The sequence below is a fragment of the Tursiops truncatus genome, chromosome 17 (assembly GCF_011762595.2).
Source record: "Tursiops truncatus isolate mTurTru1 chromosome 17, mTurTru1.mat.Y, whole genome shotgun sequence".
Taxonomy (NCBI): domain Eukaryota; kingdom Metazoa; phylum Chordata; class Mammalia; order Artiodactyla; family Delphinidae; genus Tursiops; species Tursiops truncatus.
The window spans coordinates 57,256,080-57,282,383 of NC_047050.1; the positions used below are offsets into that span (position 1 = coordinate 57,256,080).

General features: G+C 39.8%; 1 protein-coding gene across 1 annotated transcript; it reads left to right on the top strand.

Moving 5' to 3' along the window:
• Positions 1 to 88: 88 nt before the first annotated feature.
• SLC30A8 (solute carrier family 30 member 8) lies at positions 89 to 24,181 on the top strand. Its single transcript, XM_019931933.2, has 7 exons — positions 89 to 266; positions 8,431 to 8,577; positions 11,689 to 11,842; positions 16,007 to 16,157; positions 17,806 to 17,911; positions 22,386 to 22,520; positions 23,804 to 24,181. The coding sequence occupies exons 1-7, from the start codon at positions 143 to 145 to the stop codon at positions 23,947 to 23,949; spliced, it is 963 nt and encodes a 320-aa protein (XP_019787492.2). The 5' UTR covers positions 89 to 142; the 3' UTR covers positions 23,950 to 24,181.
• The last annotated feature ends 2,123 nt before the right edge of the window (positions 24,182 to 26,304 follow it).

A 26,304-nucleotide genomic window follows, 5' to 3' on the forward strand; every position in this document is an offset into this window, starting at 1 on the left:
GGGCTGTCAGTGAGAGGTTTATTTGCAACCATGTTCACTTCTTGCTTCTGTCAAACTCATCCTCAGCATGGAACTCCAGCAGAAACCCTTGAATAAAGATCAACATCCTGGAGAGAAGCCAGAGGAGCCAGAGTCAGGAGCCATGTATCACTGCCACAGCAACTCCAAGGCCACAGAGAACAGGGCAAAGGAGCAAGTCTATGCCAAGTGGAAACTCTGTGCTGCTTCAGGAACATGCTTAGTTTTCATGATTGCAGAGGTCATCGGTGAGTATTTCTCAAGACTTCTCTGATTAAACAAGCAAACAAAACCCTGCATCATTACAGAAGAGTTGCCTAAGTTCTTTTAAAAAAAGACTGAATATTTTATGTAAATATAAAGTAACAATATGCTCATTTGAGATAAGTTGGAAAGCAGAAGGAAACAAAATAAAATTAATCACAATCCTACTTTTGAGTGATAATCTTCAATAACATTGAAGTTTTTTTCTACGGTATATTTTCTATTCATAGCTCACAATTTTTTTTAACATAACTGAGAGCACACAATGCTTTTGGCCATGCCATCAAATACTCTTTCAAAAACATTTCTATGCCTGAACAATATTCTATAATATGCTCTACTGTGATTTACATAACCATCTCTCTATTGTTAGAAACTTAGGGAGTTTTTTCCTGCTTATGGACAATGCTGCAATGAAAAATCTGGAATAAAACTCTGCTTGCTTTTCTGGATAATTCCTTCAAAGAGATTCCTAAAAGTGGAAATAACTAGTTGAAGGACATGAATATTTTTATTACTTCTTTATGCACATTGCCAAACTGCTATCCAGAAAGCTTGAAACAATTCCTATGTCTGCCAGCTCTACGTGAGAATGATTCTCTCTCCAAATCTTTCCCAGAACTTATTTTAATCTTTCAAAAATCTTTGCTAATGTATAGATGAACATGCATTATTTTAATATGCATCCTTTGTTACTATTAATATTATTTGCATGTTTATTAATGATCTGTATTTCCTTTTGTTAATGCATTTCCTATTTGCCTCTTAATATCTGTGGCTCACTTGTTTTTTCAGATAATTTGTAATCCTTTATATTGATCTCTGGGAGCACTTTTTTTTTTTTTTTTTTTTTTTTTTTTTGCGGTATGTGGGCCTCTCACTGTTGTGGCCTCTCCCGTTGCGGAGCACAGGCTCCGGACGTGCAGGCTCAGCGGCCATGGCTCACGGGCCCAGCCGCTCCGCGGCATGTGGGATCTTCCTGGACCGGGGCACGAACCCGTGTCCCCTGCATCGGCAGGCGGACTCTCAACCACTGTGCCACCAGGGAAGCCCTGTGGGAGCCCTTTATATAGTTATTAAACTTTTGTTATGTCTGTTATAAGTACTATTCTAGTTTGTTGTTTACTTTTTAGTTTTTAATTTTTGGTTTGATTTAGAGAAGTTTCAAATTTTATAGAGCTAATTGTATCAAACATTTCATTTTGAGCTGATTTCTTTTATGACTCTTTCACTATTTTAGTGCTTAGTAAGCCTTTCCTATCTACTGAGAAGATAAATATCATTTTGTTGTTCAATTTTTTGCATTAATTTTAAATCAATGTGAAATTATCTATGCTCTTAGCATTGAAAATTCTCTTTCTAAAGAGCTAACAAAGATTTACACATCATTTATGGAATAATTATTTCCTCCATTGATTTTTCTCCATATGACTTTTATCATTTATCAAATTTTTATAAATAATAGAGTTAGGTTCTAAGGTGTTTTATCTATGCTGCTGATCTCTGTCAGTAGTAACATATTTAATGTAGATTTACATGTTATAATATCTGTTGTTCTTTTCTCATTATCCTTTGCTTAACAGAAAAAAGGTAAAGGCTGTTCATTCCTGTTTATTACTCTAATTAAACATGAGAATAATTTTGTTCAGTTTCCTCCAAAATCTAATTTTGATTTTATTGGTATATAAATTAATTTGGGAACACAAATCTTCTTAAAATACTCAGTTTTTCCCTCCAGGAATACAGAATGTTTCTCCATTGATCCAGATATTCTACATCTCTCATCAAGTTAAGGTTTTATGTTTTTAGTTTGCTTGTTTTAACACAAGGACAACCTACTTCTTGCTAGAGTTATTTATAGTTAGTTTGTGTGTTTGGTTTATTCTTTCCAGAGGTGAGTGGGGTCTTCCTTTTCTCATGTCCTGCTTTCTAAATGGTTACTTTTTGGATTTTGGAAAGTTTTCATTTTGTATATTCATTTTGTACTCAACAGTGTGTTTGAACTACTGTCATTCTAAATGTATCTCAAGTTAATTTTCCTTGTTCCTCTTTCATCTCTCCTCCTAGGAGATAATCCTCTCTTGTTCAAAAAAATTATATTTCTCCTTGCTTTCAATAGTTAGGTCTCTTCTGTATGTTTCATATTTTTATCATGTTAAATAATATGCTAAATCAAATCATATGTTCAACTATTTAGCTGTTAAGTGAAATGTTTCCTGAGGGGTTAAGTATTTTTATTATGTTAATGAAGTATTCTCCTTGTCCTGGTTTTTTAATGGTTAATGGATAATCAAGGATGAGTGTTGACTTTTATCAAAAACCTTATCTTTTAAATTCATTCTGTTTTAAAACTTTTTTACCCATTGTTGATGTGTATTACATTAAGAGATCATGATGCATTTCTGGTACTAGGATGACAACAGCTAGTATTTGTTTAATGCTTACTACGTGCTGGGAACTGTGATGAGTGCTTTCTACGTATCACCTTACTTAATCCTGATGAAATTCCTGAGAGGTAGGTCCTATTACGAATTGCACTTTATAGACCATAAACCTGAAGCACAAAGACTAAAGTACTCGACTTTAACAACATCCTATCAGTGAGCAGGCAGTCTGAATTCCAGAGCTCATGTTCTTAGGCTCTCACTATGGTGACTAGACCTTGGTGGACCATTCTTTCAAGGCATGGCTCAATCTGAGTCACTAATATTTTTGTTAGGATTTTTACATTGAAAAATCGTTGTAATTTTTTTGATCATTGAAATTTAACTACAGTTTTCTGTTTTGGAGCTATTTTTCTCGGTTTTTGAATCTGACTTATGCATATTAAAGTGAAAAGTTTAGTTTTAATAATTTCCTTTTTATATACTGGGTTGGCCAAAAGTTCATTCGGGTTTTTTCCATAAGATGTTAAGGAAAATCCAGAAGGAACTTTTTGGCCAACTCTATAAAAAAGCTGAAACAGTTTATATGACATTGTAATTATTCTTTCTTTTTAAGAACTCCCTGATAAATTGTCTGAATTCAGAGACATTCTTGGAGATAATTTTTTCATATATTTTAGCTTCTTCCTCATTCATGGACATACTCAAAATTTCTACTTCTTGAGTAAATTTTGGTTATTTATAAATCTCCCAAGTCATTCATCTCACTGAAATTGTCAAATTTATTATCATACAATGGAACATGATAGTCTTATATTGGTATTCTCTTATTTATTCCAGCTCCTTTCTCATTTTAATATTGTTTGTATATTTTTACTTATTTTCCTTGATAAAACTTTATTTTATTGATATATATTTTTTATTGAATATATTATTGATTTTCCTTCTGTTTTCTAATTCATAATTTTGGCTTTAAAAATATTTTTACTTCCTCTTTCTTTTCTCAGAGTTGTAGTCTTATTGCATATTTTAATATCTTAAGTTATATCCTTATTTAACATATTTGTATCCTTTCTTTTTATTAATAATAAAGCTATGTACAGCTATAAACTTAATCTAAAGGTTTTGGTATGCTGTGGTATCTTATTTATAATTCTTTTTACCAAAAAATTAACAAGAACCCTATAAGCTACCTATATAGTACCATAGGCTACTACCACTCTTACCACTATAACTTGTTACACTCTGTTACCACTATTTTGGCTTCATTTTCTCTTTATTACCCCCAAAGAGTGCTAAATTAATAATAATCTGAGAGTGGAGGAGAGAATCTGTTAAGCTTTGTTTCTTCTTTAGCACTATAATAGCAAGCAATTAGAATTAGCTTCTTCAAGTTATGGAGTCTTCTGACCTATACACGTATACTTTCATAGCTTTTGAAAACTGGAAGAGAGCTTAGACCCAATCCGGTCCAAGATGAATCCAGAGTTGGTAAATAACCTTCCAGTTAAAATTTTTTTAAAAAATTGATACCACACAATTTCTAGAGGCAGGGTGAGTCTTTTGAATGAATGACTTAATAGCTTGATAGAGCTGCAAAGAATTTACTTCTAGCAGCTCCAATCTGGAAAACTCCCTCTGGAAATCCATTGATATGTATATTAGAGGGGCATTCTTTCTTTTTTTTCTTTTTTTTTTTTTTTTTTTTGCGGTATGTGGGCCTCTCACTGTTGGGGCCTCTCCCGTTGCGGAGCACAGGCTCCGGACGCGCAGGCTCAGCGGCCATGGCTCACGGGCCCAGCCGCTCCGCGGCATGTGGGATCTTCCTGGACCGGGGCACGAACCCGTGTCCCCTGCATTGGCGGGTGGACTCTCAACCACTGCGCCACCAGGGAAGCCCGGGGCATTCTTTTTTATCATTGAAAGTCACGAGACTATGGACAATTTTCAATTGCTCACGTAAGAGATCAACAAAACGGAAAATCTACAAAACATAATCCATTTGAAACATGATTTGAAAAGCTGATGTTCTGGACATTCATAGCCTTCCAAATAAAGTACTGGCACAACCCCATGCAAACACAGCTCAGCAGGATGTATAAACTGGCTTGTTTTCTGCACAACTGTCTTCTCTTGCTTTTCCCGGAAATCATGTGGATGCCGAGAATAGATGCATATTCTCCCCAGCTGATATCTAATTAATATTCTGAAATGAGATGGCCTCCCATCCACAAAACTCAGTTTTCTCCTTGTACCTTTCTGTACGCCCTGTCAATTTGTTTCTAGAATTCGTAGAGGGGACGTGGGAAGCTATGCACTTGGAGTGAGCAAATCAATCTCCTCCTTTCCTTCTCATTCCTAATAATTAGTCTATGAGTTCAAATCTGGCTTTAGGGTCAGAAGAAAGTGATGTTGTCAGTAAAGGAATTAAGTGGATACTGACAGAAAATCACTTGGAATTGGAGCTGTATTGATGTTGAGCTAATTTTCCTAAAATATTGCCCTCATCATGCTAATTCTGTTTTCAAAATTCTTCAGTGGCTCACCTTTGCCATCTCAGTCCTTCACAACCTTTTCCCCACCACGTCAAGCATAGGAAATGTTACTGAGTACAGTGGCAAACTGACAAGTATTCTTGTAGCAGAAAGAGGCTGGTTCAGGGGCCCTCTCTGTGGCAGGCCCTACTCAGCTGCACCAAGTGAAGAGAGATCAATATATTGGAAAATTCTGGCATCCTGCACAAAATGAAAAATCTTACTTTGGCTTTCAAGTTATTCCACCATTTGCCTGCCAAACTGACTATCAATCTTTTTCTTTTACTACTTCCCTATATGAACTTCTTCTGTTTCAGCTATTTATTCATTCTATGCAAAATAATCATTGCACCTTAAGGTCTCTGTAACTTTTGCTTACGCCTTTTGATTTACATGGAAAACTCTCTCATTCTCCATAGTCATCAAAACCCTACCCATCATTCAAGACCCCAACCCACAACTCACCTCCTTCCTAAAACCATTTTTGACCATGTCAGAGAAAGCAGGTAGTATTCTCAGATGACTTTTGGGAATCTGGGAGGCCCTCCTGCAGGATATGGGATCTGAGCAAAGCCTTGAAGGATGAGTAGGAATGAAGAGGTGACTAAGAGGGAGATGAGAAGGGCCTTTCAGGTGGAGGGGCTTGAATGCAGTCCAGGAGTTAGTACATATCGGCCTTACCTGGAAAGATTTTGAGTTCTTAGGTCAGCAATAGGACAAGAAATCTGTATTCTTAGAAGGAAAAGCCTAAATACAGATCTGAACATGTCACAACCTTGCCTCAAAAATCACAAAAAGATCCCTTTGTCCCACAGGATAACATTCAAATCCTTTAGCATTACGTGTGACACCGTACACAAGGGTCCCCAAGCCACCTTTCCAGTCTCATTTCCCGTTATTTCTCCAACACGCCGCACCTCCTACTTTTCCACAAAGGTGCCCCGTTCTTTTACTTCTCTCTGTTTTTGTTCTTGCTCTTATCTCTTTCTGAGAAACTCTTCCTTTCTAGCTAATTCTTACCCCTCCCTCCTGTGGAAAGTTCTTCAGGGCTCCCAGTGAGAGTGGCTTTCTGATCCCCTAGCCCATGATGCCTGTTTTCTATACAGTGAGTGTTAGACAAGGGGATCACTGAAGAGAGGAACTGTGCTTCGTTTAACTTTGTTTATTTTTGTATACCCTATCCCTGGGATGTGCACAGTAAGGTCTCAATACATCCTGGCTGGATGATTGAATTAACTGTCGATAATACCCCATGCTTTCAGAAGCAAATGCACATTCAGTCACAGACTGCCTCGTACGAACAGTTTACTCCACAGGAGTCAGCACGATTCCCCACAGTTTTTTGGATGTTCTTATAAGCAGCTTGGATGGTTGCAGAATGCTTCTCAGTTCCCGGGTCTCCATATAACCAGGCTGCTTCCAAAGCAAGCCCTTTTTCTTTCCCAGTTCCCTCCTGACTCAGCTGAGCCTGTGGAAGAACCCCTGTAAGACTTCATTCCCTTGACTTAAGCTACAATTTTAGCCCAGCATACCAGCATTCATCACCACCATTCACTGCTAAGATTGCGGCAAGCTGCTTATCTGCGTGCAGTCATTCCCTGGGCAAGAAATAATGCATTATTAATACCGCTTTATTATCAGGACCAAGTTTGGCAGACAGAGCAACATGAGAGGATAATTGGAAGGACAGCTGATTTGTTAGCAAAATATTGCTTTTTAGTTAATGAATCATTCTGACTTTTGCCCTGACAGCTCAGTAACAAGCCTGAGGACTACTTTGCTTCAGACCATTAAACTTTCACAAACCAGATATTAACTATAGCTAGAGCCGGCGATCTCTGGGGCTTATTGCAATTATGAACCTTATATGCAATTTTTTTAAATCATTAGTTGAGACAAGGTGAGTCTGATGATGGAGGGGCTGATGACTGACAGTCTCTGTCACTTTGTTTGCACACAAGGCAATAAACAGCTTCTGGGAGGACTAATCAGTCAGCGGAAGCTCTTTGCTGGGAAGATGTAGTAACAACAATAAAGGTTATTGCACTCAAACAACAGCCCTGTTCGAGAAGGAAAAGATAAGGTGGTCCTTTTGACTTCTATTTTAGAGGCTGGAGGTCTTTTCACAAAGGAGAACTAGACAGAAATACAGGGAACACACCAAATGGAGAGAAAAACAAGGCAGGTGTCCTATGGCTTGGGTTCTCTTCCTGTGCTGTATCGGACTGTTGGTGCATTCAAGATGATCATACTAAGTGAAGTCAGTCAGACAGAGAAAGACAAATATCATATGATATCGCTTATACGTGGAATCTAAAAAAATGGTACAAATGAACTTATTTACTCAACAGAAACAGACTCACAGACATAGAAAATAAATTTATGGTTACCAAAGGGAAACGGGGTGGGATAAATTAGGAGTATGGGGTTAACATATACACACTACTATATATAACATATACACACTACTATATATAAAATAGATAATTAACCAGGGCCTACTGTATAACACAGGGAATGCTACTCAGTATTCTGCAATAACCTATATGGAAAAAGAATCTGAAAAAGAACAGATAGATGTATATGTACAATTAAATCACTTAGCTGTACACCTGAAGCTAATGCAACGTTGTAAATCAACTCTACTCCAATGTAAAATAGAGATTTTTAAAAAAGAATCTCATTGGAAGGTACCTGCCCTTTCTTCTTACTCCTCCCCACTATTCAGAACAGCAATCTCAAAACCAGGTGGATAACGTAAATTAGCGGAGCAGAAGGAAGTGGTAAAGACTGTGGTAAAATTACAAGTCAAATAACAGCACATCAGGGGGCCAGATTGTGTCATTTGGTTTACAGACCAAAGTCCAGGTCCTCAGTCTGGAGACCCTTTCAATCTGGCCTGCACCTCTCCTGCCTCCTCTTTTTATATTTCTTTTGAATCCTCATGCCCCAGTCTAACTGGGATGTTCTTCAAATGTTCCCCACATTTTATCCCAGGAATGGCCTCTCTTGTGCAATTCACTTCTACATGTTCAAATCCTACCCACTCTCTGGATCTTGGTTTCTTTACTTGTCAAACTGGGGAAAAGAGGTGGATTAAATCAAAGTTAAGACCCCTTCTCGTCTTCAGTTCTGGGAGTCTGTGGCATTTTCACCAGCTACAGTTAGTATGTATATGATCTAGTTGCACTCTGGGGCCCTAACCCCATATCCTATTCTGCATCCCCCAGGTGGACACATTGCTGGGAGTCTTGCTGTCATCACAGACGCTGCCCATCTCTTAACTGACCTGACCAGTTTCCTGCTCAGTCTCTTCTCCTTGGGGTTGTCATCGAAACCCCCCTCCAAGCGGCTAACATTTGGATGGCACCGAGCAGGTACAGTTCATCAACTGAGCACTGACACAGAGTAATGCTGCAGAGTCAAACCGAGGATAAAAACGGAAGGGACAGTGCAAAGCCTTGTTTGAAAATCCCTTAGAGGCACATCTCTGATTCACAGAGTGAAACAGATGTGTACGTGGTAATGTGTGTTCTCAAAGCTAATTCCGCTAACAGCCAGATTAACGGCGCTACCTCTACTCCAATGGGACAACAGGAACACATACATCACTTTAGCAACCACCCCAGTCCAAGAATCTCAGTGTGCGGTAACAGCCACGATACTATTCATTAAATGACTCGGCATCTGGGAGAGAGGGTGGGGTGAAGCGTCTACCATTTTGCAAAGTAAAGCAAAGAGAGCCCAAGAGAGTTGGAGAGATTGAAGAACTTCTTATAGGGGGGTTGGGGATAGAATATGGATGTTCCTGCTCACACAGCATTTAGCCATTCAGTGAATGGCTCAGCTGGATATCTTGTTCAATCAGCCATCAACGACAAGAAAAGGAGGAGGAGGAGGAAGAAGAGGAAATGAAAGTTTATTTTTCCTCTTTCTTAGATCTGGTTCTTTGGCGAGTGATAGCTTGCTCTTGTCTAGGAATGGGCCCGGGTATGATGAGGGTTTACTACCTGGGAAGCTCTTACTTTGGCTCATTTTTACAATCCACCCGGCTCTCCGACACACACTGTCACTCCACTGCTCCTCCTCTGTATTATTCCTTATATCAGCTGGAGGAGCTACTGGCTGAATGTACAAATCATGTGTACAAAGAGTTACAATTCCATATTTTCACACCAGTTGAGAAAATCAATGTGGAGGAGATCTGAGGGCAGAGCTGTCGGCAACATGCTAACACGGCCAGCCTTCACCGAAAGGTGCCAATAGACAGAGACCACAGCTTGTAGGCTGACAATTGTGGATTGCGGTTTTTCAAGTTTAGAATGATAGGAAGTTCTAATTTCATGTCAAACAACTTATCAACTCAGGTGTTTTGGATTGCCTTTCCTTTAACACTGAGAGAGAGGGGGGGAGGGAGGGAGGGAGGGGTGAGGCAATAAACATCAAAAAAAAAGACTTGGTGGCAATGTGATTTAAGATGCTTTTCAGTCCCTGAATAGGGCTACGCTTGGAAAACATGTACCTTTGGCTGAGTACCCATCATTTATCTGCATACATTTTTACATGTATTTTACCCTTTATGATACCATTGGTCAAAGCTGCTTTGTAAACACAGGGAAGACTCAGAATTTAGATTGCTGCTTGAACTTTCTCATCCTGGTGATGGAAGTCCGTGAGCACTGACACTGTAGAAGACCAGGGCTGTTCAACAGGGCTTTCTGCTTCAAGGAAAATATTGTATAATAGATAATACAATGTGGTCATGGAGCACTTTAGATGTGGCTAGTTCTACTGAAGAACTGGATTTTTAATTTTACCTATTTTAAATTTAAATAGCCACATGTGATCGATGGCTACCATATCAGGCAGCACCTCCATAGACATACAGGTGAAAATCAACTAGCGCAAATGTTTGTTTACATCAAGCATGTAACTTCATGGATAACTTTGTTGAGGAAGAAGCTAAGTACAAACTGTGAGTTTATGTAAAGATAATGGTAATACACGCACCCCAATGTTCACAGCAACATTATTTACAATTTCCAAGATAGGGAAGAAACCTAACTTCCCACCAACAGCTGAGGGGATAAAGATGTAGTATATATATACACATATATACATACGTATACACACACGTACAATGGAATCCTACGCAGCCATAACGAGAATGAAATTTTGCCATTTGCAACAACACGGATGGACTTGGAGGGCATTATGCTGAGTGAAATAAGTCAGACAGAGAAAGACAAATACTCTGTGATATCACTTATATGTGGAATCTAAAAATTACAACAAACTAGTAAATACAACAAAACAGAAGCAGACTCACAGATGTAGAGAACAAACTAGTGGTTACCAGTGGGGAGAGGGAAGTGGGGAGGGGCATGATGGGGTAGGGGATTAAGAGCTACAAGCTATTATATATAAAATAAATAAGCTACAAGGATATATTGTACAACACAGGGAATCTAGCCAATATTTTATAATAACTATAAATGGAATATAACCTTTAAAAAGTTTGAATCACTATCTCATACACCTGAAATTTACATAACATTGCACATCAACCACACCTCAATAGAAAAAAAAAATAGTGTTAAGTGGCCAATGAGACAGGGGTCATGTGAATATGGTTACAATCATGAAAGTGTATGTAAATGACTGAAGTCTGGGAAATAATATGTTACATTGCTCTGCTTTAAAAGGGGGAAGGTCGGAATTATGAAATGTGCCCGACCACTGACTCACAGAATATTTCTAGAGCCTTGTAGGCTTTTAGAAGCTATATACAAGGTTGAGTGAAAGATCAAGGTGAGGTGTAAGGAACGTCTAAGTGAGCAAACATACTTCACTTAGAGGGAAGCCTGAACACTATCTTATCTTTAAATGTTCATGTAAATGTCTCCATTCTGACACTTCTTTTCCTTACTCTTGCTTGTAAAATGCATTTAGAGTGTTGATATACCTTGGAGTTTGCCTCTGTGTTTATAATATGTTGGGTTGGCATATGAAGCTCATTTTCATTAAGTCTCTGAAGGATTCCCTTTTTACTATTTTACAGTGCTGGCAAGTTGTAAGTGTTTTATGGCAAAATTAAGAGTTTCTAAACACGTTTTACTCTGTGTCCCATTATTTCATCTCCTAATAAGTTTCAATCATTTTAGCACCTGTTTAAATTAAAATCCCTCAGGAAAACAGCAAGGGTAGGCAGCCATTAATATGCTGTAAAAATTTGCTGAAAATTACTTAGTAATATGGAGCATAATGAACTCAGACACTGGTGTTTTATGAATACAACATTAAAGTGTCTCATCTTAGTGCTAAAATCCATCCACACGTTTGCTTTGCGAATCACCGGGTGAGCTAGTGTGAAGCCTCTCTTTTTTGCGGGGGGGAACGGAGCATTAATATCTTATGACTCTTGGGGAGGTTAAGGTGATTCACAAATTCTTTGTGTATGTGTGTCTGTGTGCATTTTGAATCCCTAGAGATCCTCGGTGCCCTGCTGTCCATCCTATGTGTCTGGGTGGTGACTGGTGTGTTGGTGTACGTAGCATGTGAACGCCTGCTGTACTCCAATTACCAGATCCAGGCGACCGTGATGATCATTGCTTCGAGCTGTGCGGTGGCAGCGAACATTATGTAAGTCACCCCACACACTGCCCGTGAAGCTTGTCTGGACATAGATTTGTGGGTTTGTTGTTGTTGCTATTGTTTGTTTTTAATTCCTCCACTTGTGAGGACGGTAGAGACCTGACAGAGTGTTCAAATGGCTCTAAGACTGAAAATAGGGCTGGTTGTGCCAGTTTAAGTTACAGTGTGTTTTAACATTGGCTTCTAATAGCTACCATTTTGAATGCTTGCTATGTGTCAGAGAATGCGCTGAGATCTTTTGATCTATTTACATTATCAAGCTCAATGTTCACAACACTCATACCATACAGATTACGAGATTGAAGCTCAGTGAGGTTAAATAAACTGCCAATGAGGTAGTGCAGAGCGGATTTGAAAACAGACCCACCAAACCCAGAATTGAGCTTCTAGCCACTCTGCTCTCTCACACAAATTGATGGTTCCATGTGGGATGTGACTTACTCCTATTCTTTTTGTTACATGAACACATTATGAGTTCCCAGAGACCTGGGTTGGAAGAGATCATAAATTTTATTTACTTCAGCCCCCTTTCTACTTTTGAATTCTCTTTTGCAATATCCCCATAAAGTGGTCATTAGTTTCATATATTTTAACAGAATAATAGGGAATTTATTTCTCTCAAAAGCAGTCTCTCTTATCTTTGCCTTATTATGATTGCATGAAAACTCTTCAGCTGTGCTAGCTAAACTCTCTCTTTAGTTTCCATCTCTTGGTCCATTCTCTCATCCAGGCAGCCTTAAATCATTCTTAGAGGAAATGTGATCATGCCCCGCTGGACATGTGATTATTGCCATACTGGTCTGGTCTTCCCAAATGAACTATCTGATTGCTCATGACAATGCGGAGCTGAAGCCAGGGCTTTGATCCTTTTTGATTGATTTGATCTTTCCTATTTGATAGTCTGATTTTGGGCAACGTTACTTTAAACTCTGTCTATCTATCTATCCATCCATCCATCCATCTACCTACCTACCTATCATCTGTGGTAGTCACAATAATGGCCCCTCAAAGATGTCCACATTCTAATCCTTGAAACCTCTGAATATGTCAACTTACATGGTAAGAGGAACTTTGCAAATGTGGTTAAGGATGGATCTTGAGAAGGGGAGACTATCCTGAATTATCCAGATAGGCCCAATGTAACCACAAAAGTCCTTATAAGAGGGAAGTATGAGGTCAGAGGGGAGAGAAGATGCTGCATTGCCGGCTTTGAAGATGTAAGTGACCTCCAGAAGCTGGAAAAGGTAAGAAAATGAATTCTCCCCTAGAGTCTCCAGAAGGAATGCAGTCCTGCACACTCATTTTAGACTTCTGACTTCCAGAACTGTAAGACAATAAATTATGTTGTTCTAAGCCACAAAGGCTTTGTCATAATTTGTTACAGCAGCAATAGAAAACCATCCATGTATCACCTGTCTATCTTGCAATGTAACATGATACATTCAATGAGGTAGGTTCAGGAATGGAAGAAGACAGTGACGAAGAATGGCATTTTAAACAGCGTTGTTTTGTTTTTGTTTTCTGAGAGTGGGCACAAAGGAATCCCTGGAATTAGAGGGTAGTCTGAGCGCGTGTACTTTGAATAAGTTCCTCCAGGCACTTTCATGTCCTTAGCTTGTACCTGCCTCAGGTCCTCATCCCTTAGTTTGGGACCCATTGCTCAAAATCTCTAAGCTAAACAATTAGAAGAGTGGTATCTGATCTGCTGTCACTGACTAGATCACTATTTCTACCCAGTTAACTTGAAAATATGTTTCATATTGGCCCTGGGAGAAAAAGTATGGGAAGATCAATGCAAATCTATCACTACAAGGAGACAAATAAGCCAGACCACATGTCCTGCCGACTGGGAGTCAATACCATCATCTTTGCATAAGAAGAACTATATGTCCCCAGGGCAGCAGGAACAATAAAAATGTTAATAATTTCCCGAGTCATACGTCACATAGGTTGTGTGTATGCTGCATAAAGATGAAGAATGCACCCAGTTAACTACCACATAAATCTGGCACCTTGAAGATCGAGTGTGACTTTCTAAATAGATACCATCCAAATTTTCTTTTTACTACAACTGCTTTTGAACTTCGACCCTAATACTGCATTTGCTTTTCATGCTTACAAAGACCAGGGAATTGAAAAGCATTGACTTCCCTGTGCAAGCAGGAAGTTATTTATGGATAAGGATACTGAGTGACTCAAATGTTTACTCCCAGAACTGGGATTACAGGTTTCAAGTTCTGCTAGATGCTGCATTGTCTGACCGCAGAGATATCAGAACCATAATTTGGGAATAAATCTATTGCTTGGGAGCCCAAAATCAAGGTAGAAAGTTCTAACAGAAGTTGCCTAAGGGATTCTCGGATGAAGATTACAGACAGCGCCTTAAGGCTAAGTTTTTCTCTGCCTGCAACATTTCCTAGCCTATTTAACTCTAGTAATAACCTTTCAAATCCAACTCAATTGCCTTGTCTGTCTAACTAAATCAGAGTCCCCTGTTGTACCATCTGTAGCGCCAGTTCTTAATAGACTTAGTATAATTAGAATTTTCCATTTATGTGTGTCTTTCTAAAATCTCTGCCATCTCCATCATACTTAAAGCTACAATGGGGGAGGGACTACGTCTGTTTTCACCTTTATGCCCCAAGCATTTAATAGCGCCTGGCATATAAGAATCCCTAAGTAAGTTTTCTTTTTAAATACAAAATGAGTAAAAGAATGGATAACAGTGTGATGAGCATACACGGCAGACCTAGAAAGAAAGTCTATTAACTGCTTTCTAGGTCTGCCATGTTTGCTAGGCATGTTAGGCATGTTAGGTTGTCTGAAGAACTTTAAATGGTAACTCCTAACTGAGGGTGAATTTCTGCCCAAACACTGACAATCTAAAAACTGTAAATTAGGTAATGTTCACATCTTGGTGGATAGCAGTCTCTCCGCTTTGTGATGATGGCCTGAGATTTAACAGACACCTACCTGCAAATAGACTGGGATACATGGTACTGAAAAATTATTTTTTTAAACCTTTGTTCCAAAATGTACAGAAAGTGTTTCTAGGCAAAACATAAGAGATATTACTCCTAGACTTCCCTGGTGGCGCAGTGGTTAAGAATCCGCCTGCCAATGCAGGGGACACGGGTTCGAGCCCTGGTCCAGGAAGATCCCACATGCCGTGGAGCAACTAAGCCCGCGTGCCACAACTACGGAGCCTGCGCTCTAGAGCCCATGAGACACAACTACTGAGCCTGCGTGCTGCAACTACTGAAGCCCGTGTGCCTAGAGCCTGTGCTCTGCAACAAGAGAAGTCACCACAACAAGGAGCCTGCGCACGACAATGAAGAAAGCCCGTGCACAGCAACGAAGACCCAACACAGCCAAAAATAAATAAATATATTAAAAAAAAAAAAAAGAGAGATTACTCCTAAAGTTGTGGATAAACAGAATCAGGTACATAATTTATAGGGCCCACTATTAGTCTCTTTGACTTGGATTGGAGCTGTTAAATTATGCAATATGTTATATATACATATAACATTTATATACATTATAATACATTAATATATTTCAGTCTCCTGATAAATAGCTACATATACATAAGCACAGTACTCTCATCATTGGCCATTAGGGAATTATTCAAATTTCCAATTCTCATGGAAATGAACAAAATTAAGTAAAATAAAAGATTAAAAAATCCAACTTTGAAGAAATTCACTCCTTATTTTGTTTTATTATTTTCTGCTGCTTTTTTGCATTTGAAACCAGCACATTAATTAAGCTCCCACCAACGCTCAGCTTTAAGCCTCGCTCAGTGTCTGACACTCAGTAGATCCTCGATAAATATTTCCCCTCCTCATTGTCAAATACTTGGCATTTACCTAAGAGGTGATGGTTTCCAGTTTTAAAATGAAACAGAGTAGCATTAATTAGATGGAAAAGAAAACTGAGGTGAACCTTCATTGTCTATCCTTGTGTGAACTTCTTTACATTCCATGATACCCTTGTGTTCAAAATTAGTTCAAAATAGTCCACTATAAAGCATTAATGTTTCAACTCTTTGCCATTTGGGGTAATACATGCTGTCGTCAACTCCCCATTGTGCTGCACAGATTTTTAAGGGTTAGTCTCGTGGGCCAAGGACATTGCTTTTTCTTCCAGACTAAGTGTGATTTTGTACCAGAGACACCCTGGCCACAATCACAAAGAAGTGCAAGCTAATGCCAGTGTCAGAGCTGCTTTTGTACATGCCCTTGGAGATCTATTTCAGAGCATCAGTGTGTTAACCAGTGCACTTATTATCTACTTTAAGGTGAGTATGTTTGAGTTTACTCACTGTCTTAGTGATTTTATAGATTAGGTGGTACAGAAGCTGACCCTCCATTATTAACTTAAATGAGGGTGGACAGCCGGTTTGCCTACACAAACTACTTTACAAGGTTTAAACAAAGAAACTTTCAAAGCTTGAAACCCTAGACTTTCCAAATTCCTAAGAGCTATGTCTTTAACTGTAGGGCTGCCCGTCTTTCAAGAAAGTAGTTCCTTCTGTTCTGCGGTTAAGATGGATTGCAATGGAACCATGAATAACTTAGGGTTCTTGGGTTGTAATCAACAGAAAAGATCTGTAGCTCACTTAAGCAAAAAGTAGACTCATTGGCTGAAATTTATTGGATGTACTCCTCTACAGAAATCAAGGTAGAATAAAGAGCAACTTTTGGTATCTAGATTTCAGAAACTATCCAACTTCTGTCCTAGGCACCATGATGAAATGAATGTGACTCAACTAATTTTTTTCCTGTTCTTGTCGCTCTGCTGAAGATTCATATTTCTGGGAAATGGAGCCCAACTGACATAGGTTGGGTCTTGTATCTGCTGTTTGGCTGGGGAGGGTAGAGCACCTGACTGACTCTCCCACCATGGGAGACAGGTAACTTATTTCCAAAAAGTCAGGGTGTCAATTGAAACTTGGAATAGATCCTGAGTGGGCCTCTGACCCCAAACAAATATTCACTACAAATCTCTATTTGGTAATACCAAGAACCAACAGAGTTGGGTAAGCGCGGAGGTAGGGGGGTAATGGAGGAGAGGAGTGTATAGCTCTGTCTGTTCACATCACGACTGCCCAGTTAGCAAGGACTCTATTATTTTTAGTGGAAAATGAAAACATGTAAATAAAAATTACAAAGACATGTCTGAATTCAATTGGGCAAATCCTCACTAAAAGCTTTAAGTTTAAGACCAAATCGTTCAAAATTGTAGGGTGAGTGAAGTTTGCGAGTACTCTTACCAAGGTTATTCTTGCCGGGTTTCTTAGAAGTAATGAGGCACAAATTTTTCTGTGGCACAGAACTTCATCAAGGGCAGAATAGCAGGTGCTTTACCCTGAGGCCAAGGGCTCCAGCGGTGAGACAGCACGAGAGTGAGGCCTCAGTACATATTCTTTGGACTGTATCAAAGATGCCTGCCTTGAGTACGCGTCATATTTAAGAGGGAAAGGAGTAAAGTGACCCACTCTGCCAAGACCAAGCTCTGGCTATACCTTGGTTATATGCAGCCTCTGAACACATGATATCCTTTCTTTTCATCATAATTAAGGATGAAAAGTCATTGAATGTTGTACACATGTGTGCATATTTTCATCACATTCTCTGTACTTCTATTAATTTGAGAGAAGTTCAATCAGGCCTTTTGAGAGCGCACTCAAGGATATCTCTCTTTTTACTTCTTAAATTGTGGGGAGAGCATGTCCTATGGTCTCCCTTTCTTGAGTCACTGAGAGTTGAAAGCTTAGAAGAAGCACTGAGTCTTCAGGAAGTCTTGCCTCTGAGTTGGAGTTCAGTGTCAGGAGGGTGAATGGGTGACAGGGAGGGAAGGAAGCGTGAGGGTTTACTCATTTTAACCATCAGATTTTCCGCATGGGAGGCCTGCATTCAATTAACTGAAATCCCCATATTTTCTAGCCAGACTATAAAATGGCTGACCCGATCTGCACACTTGTCTTTTCCATCCTGGTTCTGGCCAGCACCATCACTATCTTAAAGGACTTCTCCATCTTACTCATGGAAGGTAGGAATGATTTTCTTATTATTCCCAGCATTTGTGTTTTGTCTTCCTTATAATCACAAAAGGGAATGGCCTCAAGGCATGCTCACTGTGAGTTTGCATTATAGGGAAAGCGTAAACTTACAAGAAATTTTTGTGAAAAATAATATGATTTTTATTCAAATGGGAATACATAAATAAAAAGGACTGGCTTCTGTTTTCTTCAGCAACTGTTAAATGATATGGCATAGTATAAAAACAATACGTACAAACACCAGAATGAGCGATTCAGTGAGGGAGATACAGCAAAAATATAAATTTATCCCTAAATATGTGGCAAATACCTAAGAAATATTGAATAAATCTATCCCTCAGGCAGCATTATAGCTACTATGAAGGACTTGCCTAAAATGCTCATTAGACTAGGCCAGCAGTTCTCAGACAGTGGCATCAGAACCACTTGGAGGGTCTGATAAAACACAGACTGCTGGGCCCATCCAACAGTTCCTGAGACAGTAGGCCTGGGGCGAGGCCTGAGAATCTGAATTTTAACAAGACGTTGCCGCTGCTGGGCAGAGGCCCGTACTTTGAGAACCACTGGACTAGTCTCTTCATACCCCTGAAAGGGTTCTTCCATGAGGACACTGGGAGTGGCGCTTAGAAAATTCAATCACAACCAGAGATTTGCATCTTATCAAACATTCAGATGATCAAAGATAGCCATACGTCAGCTGAGCTTCTCTTTCCTGTCCAGCACATTTTGACCGAAGGTAGACACAGTCTCAGAGTACAGCTGCCTTCACGACAGCTCACCCTTCCCTAGCTTAGCATTCACTGCCCAGTACACGTTTAAAGGTTTTGTTCTCAGAGGGCATGATAATCGTTGGTAGGTGATAATGTCGACTGACCACAGTGAAACAGAAAACGGAGTCAAACATCACTGAGTAACAAGTGAATGTCCTCGCTCAGAAGGGGGCAATACTTGGTTTGTCAAGTCACAGATGCATCCATTTCCTTTTCTGAGGGCCAAGCACTGAGCTGCAGCTGTTACTGCTGTTACAGAACTTACTGACTTGAAGGTGGAGAAAAGACAGATGTGTGTACAATGTGAGATGACTACATTCCACTTTATCTCTCAGTACAGACGTTCCCTCATGATTATCTTTTTTTTATTTAAGCAAAAATGTAACTAATTATTGAAACTGGCAGGTAACTCCTATCTGGAAGATGCTTAATTTTTAAATTAGGTTTTCAAATTAGGTTAGCATAAAATAATACTTGTACTTGGTAAACTTTTTAAAAAAAAGATGGAAAGGTATAAAATGATAAGAAGAAGTCTCTCCATTTTTCTACCTTTGAATTCTCAGTCCCATTATTCAGGAGTAACACCTACTAATAAGTTGACATATATCTTTCCAAAAATATCTATGCATTTACACATATATGTACATGCAATATACATATATACATGTGTGTATATGTGTGTGTGTATATATATAGTGCATGTGTCTTTTTTACACAAACTAGGATTACATACATATTTTGTTCTGCACCTTACTTTTTTCAACTGGAGATCTTTCCATATTAGTACATACATAGATACACCTCATTCTTTTTCATGGATACAAAGTATTCTATTCTACTGTAAGCACGTATCGCAATACCTGCTTATTGACAGACATTACAAATAATGCTGCAATTATATTTTTAGCAATTGTATATCTAATTATTCCTAAATAATAATATTCCTAGATAATAATCTAATAATTCCTAGAAGTGTATTGCTGTTTCAGAAGTTATGTGCATTTTCAAATTTGATAGATATTGCCCTTTCTACCAAAGATACCATATCAATTTCTTTCTTACCAACAGCATATGAGAGTGTTCATTTCCTCACATCGTCACCATCACTGGGTATTGTCAAACTGTTGATTCTCTTCTAATCTGATAGGTGAATATTATCTTATTGATTCCATACACAAGTCTTTAATTATGAAGAATACTGAGTGATTTTTCATTTACTTATTATGAGTGATTTTTCATATACTTATTAGCCTGGGTAATTATTTTTTTGAAAACGAATCTGGGTATTTTCCTGGATACGTTAATATTTTTGCAGGCTCTCCCCCAGAAAGAAAAAGCTTTCTAAGATGTGATGAAACATTGAGGCCAATGGGAACATATCCTTTTGCTTGTCAATATTATTTCATAGAGAAAAATAAGTAACAGTGGACTTGCATTCTCCATAAAAGTCAAGTGATAAAGGAGGCAAGAGAAAAAGAGGTAGTGGGATCATGACTTCATCTCAAGGGTCCTAGATGAATGACAGCAGGTCTTCAAAGGGTCAGATGAAACTCTCCAGAGATGACACGTTGGGCATAATAGTCAACTTTGGGTTACGGTACATGGAGTCTAGCATTTGCATGACACTCCACACCCAGAGCACGTACCTTAGAATCTGACATGCCACTTACCTATGTGGCCTTAGCAATTCTTCTTAACCTCTCTGACTCCCACTTTCTTCTCCAGTCAAACAGGAGTTGTAACACTCATTAACTAGCTCTTAAAGTTCTTATGACTATTAAATAAAATAATCACTATAAATAAAGTGCTCAATACAAACCTTGACATGCAGCTTCTCAATAAAGGTGTTATTATTATGATGATGTAACATTTTCACCCATGACTCCATGCACATTCTATGGCTAATCTGAGACAAGAACTTCTTTGTTTCTAGTACCCTGAGCTTTGTGCAGCTCACAGAGTAAAAAACCATGTTGACAAGTTCCAGGAAATATGAAGTGGGACTAGACTAAACTCAAACTGTAGTGAATTTTAAGTTAGCCTCAAGGAGGAAATCCCCATGAGCAAGGTTCTTAAATCCTGAAAAAGGAGAGTTAAGGATTCCCCATTCCTTTTAAGTAAGTGGTTCTCTACTAGCTGCTCATTACAGTCATCTGGGAAGCTTTTAAAAAATACTTATACCCAGGCCCTAGACCCAGAGATTTTGATTTAATAGGGGCTGGCCTTGATGTTTTTCAACATGCAGCCAAGCTTGAGAACCACTGCAAGGTAGAGCTGCCCAGTAGCTGGTAAATATTAGTGTAATGGTCCTCTACCTTGACTCAGTTAGAATCAGCAAATGAGCTAAGCAAATACGGATGCTGGGTCTTATCCCCAGAGAATCTGACTTAATTGGTCTTGGGTGTAACCCAACAAATCATTCTAGAAATTTCTAAATTTCCTGATCATTTTAGAAATCATCAGGATTTCTAAAATCCCCGGTGACACTAATGTGCATCGAAGGTCAAGAACCACTATAAAAGCATATAGATTTCAGGGCCTCATCCGTAGAGATTTTCTTCAGGAGCATTTTAATGGCGCCAAGGCATGTTTATTTTTAACAAACACACCAGGTGTCTGTGATGTATGTATACAATTGAAGTGGAAGCTAAAAAGTGTTTATCCTTAGAAATCTCTTCTACAGCATCCTCTCTGGATCAACTTTAGTTGACAAGGATTTACCCATTGCATCAAATGGCTTTACCACGTCTGTACTAGTTGAGTTGATTTTTTTTTTTAATTCTTATATCAAACCGATGTCTTCTATGATTTTAACCAACCATTGACTCAGGCCCTTACACTTTCATATCCTGTCATCTTCTATGTGACAATCCTTGCAGTGTTTGAAAACAGTGATCCTACTTCCCTTAGCCTTCTAATCTCGAGGCTAGAGACACCCCAGTTCCTTCAGCCCCAAAGAATAGCCGACTGGCTGCCAGACTTCCCACCTTCCGGTGTGTCCCACACTGTTCCTTTAGAAACAAGGATGAAAGTCAAACTACTACATTCTGTGGCCCTAATATTAAACCCTAAGATACCTAAAATAATAGAAATTCTACAGACTGAATAATGAGATGATATTACAACATTAGGATCCCCTATTAACACCGTTCACTAAGTGACCTGTTGGATAACGAACACTTGTATAGCAGTAGAGTTTACAAAGGACAGATATTTTCTGAGATATTTTCAGAGTCCCCAAAGGACTCTGTTAACTACATATTGTTCTTATCATCCCTATTTTACTACAAATGTTCTAAGGCTTAGACAAGTTCCAAGAGTTGGGTAGGTTCACAATAGCTGTAGTCAGAACGCCAACCCACGATAATCTGATACCAAATCCCATGTGACTTCCTTTTGCTTTCCAGATAATTTCAAAGATAACTGGGTAAACCATACACTCTGAAAATGAAGGGTGATGACTGTTGTTGATGATTGCCTAGTAAAATCTGCAAATACTCTTTGTGAACCTGTGATTGACGGTAAAACCTCTGAAATAGTCAGGTGAATCTGCTTTGTAAATATTTGAAATAAGAAACCATAAATGGAGAGGGCAAGTCAATAATTTACTAAGGGCTTTCTGTCCTCGATCGGCCATTGCACTGAGCTGTATTTAGTGAGATAACAACAGCCTCCCACTCTGTCCTCTTGGCAGGTGTGCCAAAGAGCCTGAGTTACAATGGTGTGAAGGAGCTCATTTTAGCGGTGGATGGGGTGGTGTCTGTGCACAGCTTGCACGTCTGGTCGCTAACAATGAACCAAGTGATTCTCTCAGCTCACGTTACTGCAGGTCAGTGAGTTTTGTAAACACCCTGGACGAAATTCAGTCCTTGTCCTGTAAAGTCCGTAGTTTCCCTCCTTTTGGTAGAGGAGCCCTTGGTGTCTGTTGCCCCTGCCAAAACAACTGTAAAGTGTTCTGTGTGACCAAGGGCCTTTGAAAATCGTCCCCCTTGCCAGTGTCGTCGTGGCAACAGTGATACTTATGACAACCCTGGAGGCCGACTGCAGAGGGTTACAGAGTAGAACAAAAGGCTAAAACCACCCAAACTTCAAGGCCTTAAACTCTGTTTGACCTGATGTCCTATCGGTTAAATAAGAGGAAGAATTTAAGAAGAAATCTTCATTGAGTATCTTTGGTGTGTAAGATGCTTTGCCTATCACCAAAGAGAGAAAGATGGTCCCATCCTTAAGGTTCTAAAAAGTTAAAAGATATTCTAGTCAGAATTAATGGTGGTTCCTTTACTGAATGGTTAGAAATTCTGTCACCATGTGAGATAATTCTTAGGATTTGGGGTTTATCCCCAAAACTACTTTTTCAAGTAGAAGGTGATTTTGTTCGTGATACATCCTAGAGCTGAGAAAATGGGCACTGCCTCGGGAGACAGCTCAGGCTAAGGATGACATATTAGGCTGCTAAGAAATAACTCATGAAGTTACTTAGAGGCAGAGAACAGAAGAGTCATCTGAGGACTGTGCTTTCTCAGATACCCTCAGCTTTGCTGAGAAGCGTGGATCGGGCTGCAGGGAATTTACAGCCTCTACTACACCAATAGTTCACTGCAAATGGAAGAATCTACGAAACAATCAGGTTACTACGGAGGGAACTTTACAGCCTCCTGATACCTTTGGGGACAAGAGAAAAGATGGCAGTGAGGTCTGCTGCTCTACATGCTTCCTGGCTCTTGTCACTATCCTTGATATAAATTCTGATTAGCTATAAGGGTGGCAACCCAGAGAACCCAGGGAACTGGTGAGCAGGGCTGTATAAGAAATAATAGTTTTGACTTGGCTTTTTCATGGCTTATCTCCACTTTCATAGTCAGCTCCTAGGAGCGCCAGACTCCAGAGAGGCTGTGGGCGAGAAGAGTTCCCAGAGTGACAGGGTGCTTTGCAGCACTAGGATGTCCCCTGTCTTGACTGTGTGAATGTAGCTGATTGTCAGAGCCATCGTGGCTCCTTCTGAGCGCACTGCCTGTGCCCCACCCCACCAGGTCAAAGACAAAAGCTGGAGATGAGACGTCGCCCCTGTGTGTACAAATCAGTGCCAATCTCACTGTGCTTCTTTATCAACAGCAGCCGGCCGGGACAGCCAGGTGGTTCGGAGAGAAATTGCGAAAGCCCTCAGCAAGAGCTTTCCTGTGCACTCACCCACCATTCAGATGGAACCTCTAGCCGACCAAGACCCCGACTGCCGTTTCTGTGAAGATCCCCTGGACTAGCTCAGTCGCACTGCCAGCTCCCCAAGCTCGACGGGCCACGACGTGCTGCTCCGCAGTTCCTAACAAACCAAAGGAAGAAGTTTGAGAAATTCATGATACGGTTCAATGCACGTTTTATCCTTCTTCATTTAGCTCCATCCTCCATGAATGAAAATGCGTTTAGATTCATCAGTCCATTGGATTACCAACCCATCTGTAGCTGTGTTCAATTCCAGGAATGTGTGTAGAGATTATTCCTGACTGGGGTGGGGGGGGGGGGCTGAAATAACAGCTGTTTGTAACCACAGGTGATAAAAAGTTCACCTCCTTTCAATAACGCATCCCGAGGCTGAGTGGGTAAAGCTGAACTCACGAAACTCCTATCAAGAATCAGCGTCAAGGAAGGAGTCACAGATTTTTTCCGAAACACGATAAGCAAAACGGACAGGAGCCAAGTCAGGGGTAAGAGAGAATGTGGAGGTCTAGTACTGCCTTAGAGCTTGACTTTTCCCCTAAGCTGTAATATAACTGGGGGCATTACCTTTCTACTCCTTATCAATGTCACTATTCACGACATGGGACAGAATCCCGTCTCTTTATCTTGCTTTCACACTATGTTGTGATATGTCTGAAATTGCTGAATTCTATTTTACTTCCTTGTATAAAAGGCACCTGTACAAATGAAAAATGAGGAAACTGCTGCTTTTTGAGTGTTTTCATAGGGTGTGGCCTAATAATAAAAGAAAACGAGGAGGCACAGAGAGGCAGAGTATTTACCCCAAGTCACATGGAAGAGCTCCCAGGTCTTGAATAATATCTATGGAGCACCGATTATTGTCCTAGTTGGCTCTTATCTTATACTGGGCTCTTTAGATATGTCCTCTTATTTCATTCTAATGATACCTTTAAAAAGTTCAAATTAATACCATCGTTGTATAGATACGGGTGTAAACGTTAGGTAAAGTAACCAACGTCATTTATTCATTCATTTAAAAATACTTTTCGATGCAGGCTATGGGCTGAGCATTGGTTAAACCAAGCTGACATGGCCTTTGCCCTCATAGAACTGTTTCCCCTATGTGGGGAGCCGGGCATTATACTAATAAACACCACCAAGAATGTACTACAAATGGCAGCAAGTGATATGAGAGGAGAGGCTGATTGAGATTGGGGGAGGTCAATGGAGGGCCTCTCTGAAGAAATGGCATCCAAGCTGAGACTTGAACGAAAAGACAGGTGATAGCCAAATGCATTGTAGAGGGAAGCACATTCTAGAAGAAGCCAGAGAATGAGTGGACACCCTGAAGAAAGAACTGGGTGCATTTGAGGAATTGAGGAAGGTCCCTGTGGCTGGAGGGTACTAAGTGAAGGATGAGTTAAAGAATATGAAGGACCAGAGCTGGAGGAATAAGCAAGTCCAAGTTAGAAAGTAGCTGAAACCAAATCTAACTTGGCCAAAATCCCATCTACACTTTCTCTTTGAACACTTTTTTTTTGGCTGTTTCTTTTTGACCAAGTAATCTGCATTGACAATCAACCATTATTTCAGAAGTGCCTGCTAAAGACGAGCCTACATTCCTCCAAGAATGGGATGACTAAATTGCTGAGTTTAAAAGTAAAGGCATGACAGTGCTTCTGTAATGTATCCTGTCTTAGGTAGCACTAAATTTGTATCTTGTCTACACAAAAGTCTGGCGAAAGAAAGAGGAAACCTAAACTAATGGAAGTGGTTGTAGGCTGACCTACCAAAAGACCTTGCCCTCAGAGACCCTGAATTATACCAGTGACAATGGGGACATGAAAGGGAGAGAGGAGTGACATGGTGGAAACAGGGGACTCTGTGGTGGAGGAATGAACGTGAGAGGGAATTAGAAAGCCTGGTGTGAGTCCCTTTCTGCTGCCTTCCAGATCCGTGACCTTCAGGGGCTACTCCATTTCTCTGAGCTTTAGATTCTTCATCTGAAGATGGGGATTATATTTTCATCAATGGGTTTCTGTTAGAATTACATGGGATAATTTCTGTTAGAATTACATGGGATAATGTAAAAAATAAGGTTCCTGGGACTTCCCTGGTGGTCCAGTGGTTAAGACTCTGAACTCCCAATGCAGGGGGCCTGGGTTCAATCCCTGGTCAGGGAACTAGATCCCGCGTGCCACAACTAAGAAGCCCGCGTGCCGCAACTGAAAGATCCCACATGTGCCAACGAAGATCCCATGTGCTGCAACTAAGACCCGGCGCAGCCAAATAAATAAATAAATATTAAAAACAAGAACACGGTTCTTTGTGTGGTAAAAAGTGAGTGCCCCATAGATATTCTTTCCAGTCCAGGGTTTCTCAACCTTGGCGTTATTGATATTTGGGGCTGGATCAACTCT

Bases quoted from the DNA above. Each gene is read 5' to 3' on its own strand.
- SLC30A8 (XM_019931933.2), top strand. From the start codon at position 143: ATGTATCACTGCCACAGCAACTCCAAGGCCACAGAGAACAGGGCAAAG. The intron at 8,578-11,688 runs GTACAGTTCATC...TTGAATCCCTAG, and splicing joins ATTTGGATGGCACCGAGCAG to AGATCCTCGGTGCCCTGCTG. The intron at 16,158-17,805 runs GTGAGTATGTTT...CATATTTTCTAG, and splicing joins CACTTATTATCTACTTTAAG to CCAGACTATAAAATGGCTGA.